General features: G+C 30.6%; 1 protein-coding gene across 1 annotated transcript in view; it reads left to right on the plus strand.

Annotated features, from left to right (window-relative positions):
- Positions 1–1,126: 1,126 nt before the first annotated feature.
- The window catches only part of LOC106682356 (endocuticle structural glycoprotein SgAbd-4), a 7,249-nt gene continuing 4,026 nt past the window's right edge, over positions 1,127–4,349 (plus strand). The window contains exons 1-2 of the mRNA XM_067051074.1: positions 1,127–1,204; positions 2,709–2,944. Coding sequence (XP_066907175.1) covers positions 1,193–1,204; positions 2,709–2,944 — 248 coding nt within the window. The 5' untranslated portion in view covers positions 1,127–1,192. The remainder of the gene's footprint in view (positions 1,205–2,708; positions 2,945–4,349) is intronic.

Below are 4,349 nucleotides of genomic sequence, written 5' to 3' on the forward strand. Positions count from 1 at the left end.
CCACTGAAAATACTAATATTAGCTTTAATGATTTTGGATTTTTTTTTAAACCCTAAACCCTTAAATGAACTCGTATTCATCCATCACGTTCATATTTTTTTACAAATTCATTATATGTATGAACTGGCATTCATCAGGTTTAGAGCGTAAAAATATTTTTAACACATTAGATACTCTTTAGATAAACCTCAATCTTCTATGGTATAAAAGTCTGACTTATATATTTCAACACTCTCATAAGGATAACACAAAAGTTGTCTATCCAACAATATTGAAATATTTGAATTTGGTTTTAGTATGCACAAGTTATACTAAGAAGTTTCAAGTTGATATAGAAAAATGTGCTAACAAAGTCACTCCATGGTTTGAATGAAAAATTTCAACTCTCATGTTTGTTTAGGATTTTTATCGGTTTATCTTTATGTTATTTTTATTTTTTTTGCAATTTTGTAGCTACAATTTAATTTTCTCTACATTTTTTTTTACTTTGCTCCTTTAAAAAAAAAATAATTGAAATGCTTTATGACACAGATATAACAAAATCAAAATCACTCTAGCGGTATTGCTATACAATTTTAGAATTATGCTGGTGGCTAAGCAATCGATGGTTTGAAATAATAAATTACAATTGTTATGATTCTTGGCTAAAGTCTTTCATTAATTTTTACTACTCCATTTTTTCAGACTGTCAAGTGTAAGTCGAGTATTCCACGACCAATACAGTATTCAATAATAATTTGACTTCGTTATGAATAACAAAATTCAGATTTTATTATCCTTATCAAGATAATAATTATTAATGAGTAAAAATTAACTGGGAAATTCTCAAATAAAAACACTAATCCTCAAAAGATCATGCTATATGCTAGAAATATAACCATGCCTGCTGCTAGAAACTCATATAGTAAAAATTATAAGATAAGACAAACTATTCATTGGTAAATCTTGCCTCTTTATATATTTTATTTAAAAATTATACATATTTATCATTACAGTCTTAAATATTGTAGTCTTTCCTTGTATTTCAAAGATGATACAGTTCTGGACATGGGGTGGGACCTAGAAGGGTTGAACTTTGCAGGAAACTTGCGCAAACGGCCTTCTTGGGGTGGGGCGGATCCTCTCTCTGGCAGATATAAAAGGCTAGAGTCGCCTCTACACCCTAACTCACACACAGTAGAGCGTCAGCAACATGAACTCCTTCGTGAGTACTCCAATATATATATATTTACTTTTAGTTACTGAAGTCATAATATCAAAAATATTCGGTCTACTTCTTAAAAAAAAACAAAAAAACTAGTTTGCAATATATATATATATAAATTTAATCATTCTTTAAAATTTTCAATCAACTAAATTTTATATTTTCAAAAAACTCTTTTCTAATAACTGTTTTATCATTTATGTCTCTTGTATAGCTATTAGAGTCTATTATAACATTTATTGATTATTTTTGAATTAGTATAGTATCGAAAATTGCAGTATAGCATGGGATAAAAAAGTATTGATAACTTCCATATTATCCTTAATATTAAAAAGCTCTATAAAAACAGTGGACAGGTATAATTGCTTTCAAATAAATACTGCCGCATTTAACTAAGTTCATTACCGAGATTTATTTAATTGAGGATAGCTAATCAGTATTGCATAGCAATTAATATACTAATAATACCTCAGAAAAATCATAGATGATAAAACAGCAATGTTTTAGTATTTTACCTTAAATTTAATACCCTATAATTCATTATTTTTTATGAGTCAGTAAATTATAATTCAATTTCCTACAATATATGAACTATAAGTTACAGTAAAAATGAATTCACTTGAAAATACTCAGCTCCCGTACCATTTTTTTAAAAAAAACATTGCGCTTTTGAATCTCCATACGTAAACAACTTTCCGACTGAAGACGTTCAGCGATGAAATGAGCCTACATCAGTTGTATAATAATGCACTTTCGATCAATCTTTTCCAATTACTCGAGTAATCTCGTAACCGCACCTTAAACAGAATCCGTGAATCGGCATAAGGAAGAAACCGAGTCGTATCACAAGTAATTGAAGTCGTAAGCAAAACTAATTAAAATTCCCTTTAAGGTACTATTCACCAATAATAAAACTCATAAATTTAAGACTATAATTTATAAACACAAAATAATTAAATATTTCATCGATAGTATGTCTGCAAAAAGTTAATAACTATCTTGTAGTTTATGGATTTATAGATACATAGTTTGGAGGGTTGTGGGATCGATTCGAAGTCTTGAGGGTTGGTATCACGCCAATGCGCGGGGCATTCTCTCTGATCATTTTGATATCATGCTATTACATTTCGATTTTTTTTTTAATCCGTTATTCCAAATACACCAGATCAATTTGCCTACTAAAATATAATTTCTTATATGTTTCATATAAATATAATTGTATGATGTTTATATAACATGGAAAATACGTCACTATCTAACACAGAATGGTCAATTGACTTACAAAAAAATTATAAATTATTTGCTACCTAATATCTGTAACAATAAGTCAAATATAACGTTATCAAGAATTTAAAAATACGCCATTTCAGAAATAACTAATAGTTATGTTTACAACTATGCATCTCACTATTTTAGTAGAATACTGCTCTAAACAGTTAGCCATATTGATTTATTATTTGTTCAACCATTTGGCTCTTTTTTTAAAAATATTTCTCTCTTGCAGGTTCTCGTATCTTTCCTCGTCTCCTGCGCCTATGGTGCACAGCTGAGCTCCTATCTTCCTCCTAGACCTGGAGTAGGTGCTGGAGGTGGCTTCGTTTCCCCACCAACTTACACTGGTGCCGGAGCAGGTGGTGGTGTTGGTGGTGGTGCTGGTGGATTTGCTCCTTCAGGACCAGTAATTCCCATCATTTCCTACCAGAACAACCCTAACCAAGGAGATGGTCAATACTCATACAGGTAGGAATAATAATTATTGATTCATTTGGATATGTTGCATTGTATTCAGAAGTCGAGTTATAAAGTTACTAAAAAAAAATCGTTTATACAAATTTATAATAGACTCAATATAATCATAGAAATCTGCTTTTTCATTGTTGATTTATAACTATTAACAAGATCCGAGCCTAAATAAATAGAAAATAAATTTATAAAAAAACATAAACGTAAAGAAGTATCAGTGATATTGGTAAGTAAAAAACTATGCTGCACAATTAGAAAATGAATACATCAATTAATCCTTGAAAACAAGATTATTCCAATCCTTTAATACAACTGAATAATACCAAGTCTGACGCATAACTGAATAAGTTTTGAATATTAATATCTAGGACTGAATAGACTTGAGGTCATAAGATGCGCAACGGTTATGAACAATTGAATTGGTGGGTTGCCTATATCAGGCTAAGGTTAGGGTAAGGAATAGATCACTTTTGTTTAGTTTTTGTATAGTTTATTAATATCCCATAACCGTCTGAAGAAAATGAAATATCTTTCTGGCTATCGTGTTCGATGAGCTCGTTCTTGACATTAACAGGTCGAGAAGTGAACGTACAAAGGAACTGGAGCGGGTTTAATGTAACCAAGGTTGGGATGCGGTCATCAACCCTTGTTCTGGATGACACCTTGGACATTTGCGTTGGAGGGACTCCGTAATTAATGCCTCTCCTCCTGCTGAAGAAGTCTTGCATTCGATAAAATTGATATTAAAACATTGCATATTTAAAGCTCCCTAATGACTATGGTCAAAAACATTATTTTATCATGGTACACCTGGGAAATGCAAATTTAATAAAACATGAGACCAAAAAAAAGTATGAAAAGAGTAGACTTAAGAACTTAGAATTAAATATTCAAAGGCTCGTCAGAATATTCACTCAGCTCTTTGCAGTAAACAACGATTATTCCCATTAGTTTGAGATTCAATCAAAATATTAATACCCTTCCTCATAATATATTAGTGAAATACTTTCATCAGCATAGTATTCATGAAAACTGTAACATAATCTCATTTAATTGTAAAATAATTTTCACAGTTAATACAATTATTTTAATTGGTTCGGAATGTTTCTGATTTAAAAAGATAAGGATATAATATTCAAAATAAAAAACGCATTTTCAATTGAGATAATTGAATTTAATTTGAGTCTTTTATTTTAAATTTTTAAATAGTACGATTCACCTAAATAATTTCTACCTTTTCAGTGGCCAGTCAAATTGCATTATAATACTTCAATTCAAACAATTCCTAAAATTCCGTAATTCCATTCCTCAGAACACTCGTCAGCTCCTAGTATCCTCTCTTGTCTTCCCCCACTTCGACTGCAGATCCTTGGTGTATGGAGGGCTATCTGCAGGACTAGAG

This window comes from Halyomorpha halys, unplaced genomic scaffold (assembly GCF_000696795.3).
Source record: "Halyomorpha halys isolate HHAL.00 unplaced genomic scaffold, Hhal_1.1 Scaffold408.1, whole genome shotgun sequence".
NCBI classification, from domain to species: domain Eukaryota; kingdom Metazoa; phylum Arthropoda; class Insecta; order Hemiptera; family Pentatomidae; genus Halyomorpha; species Halyomorpha halys.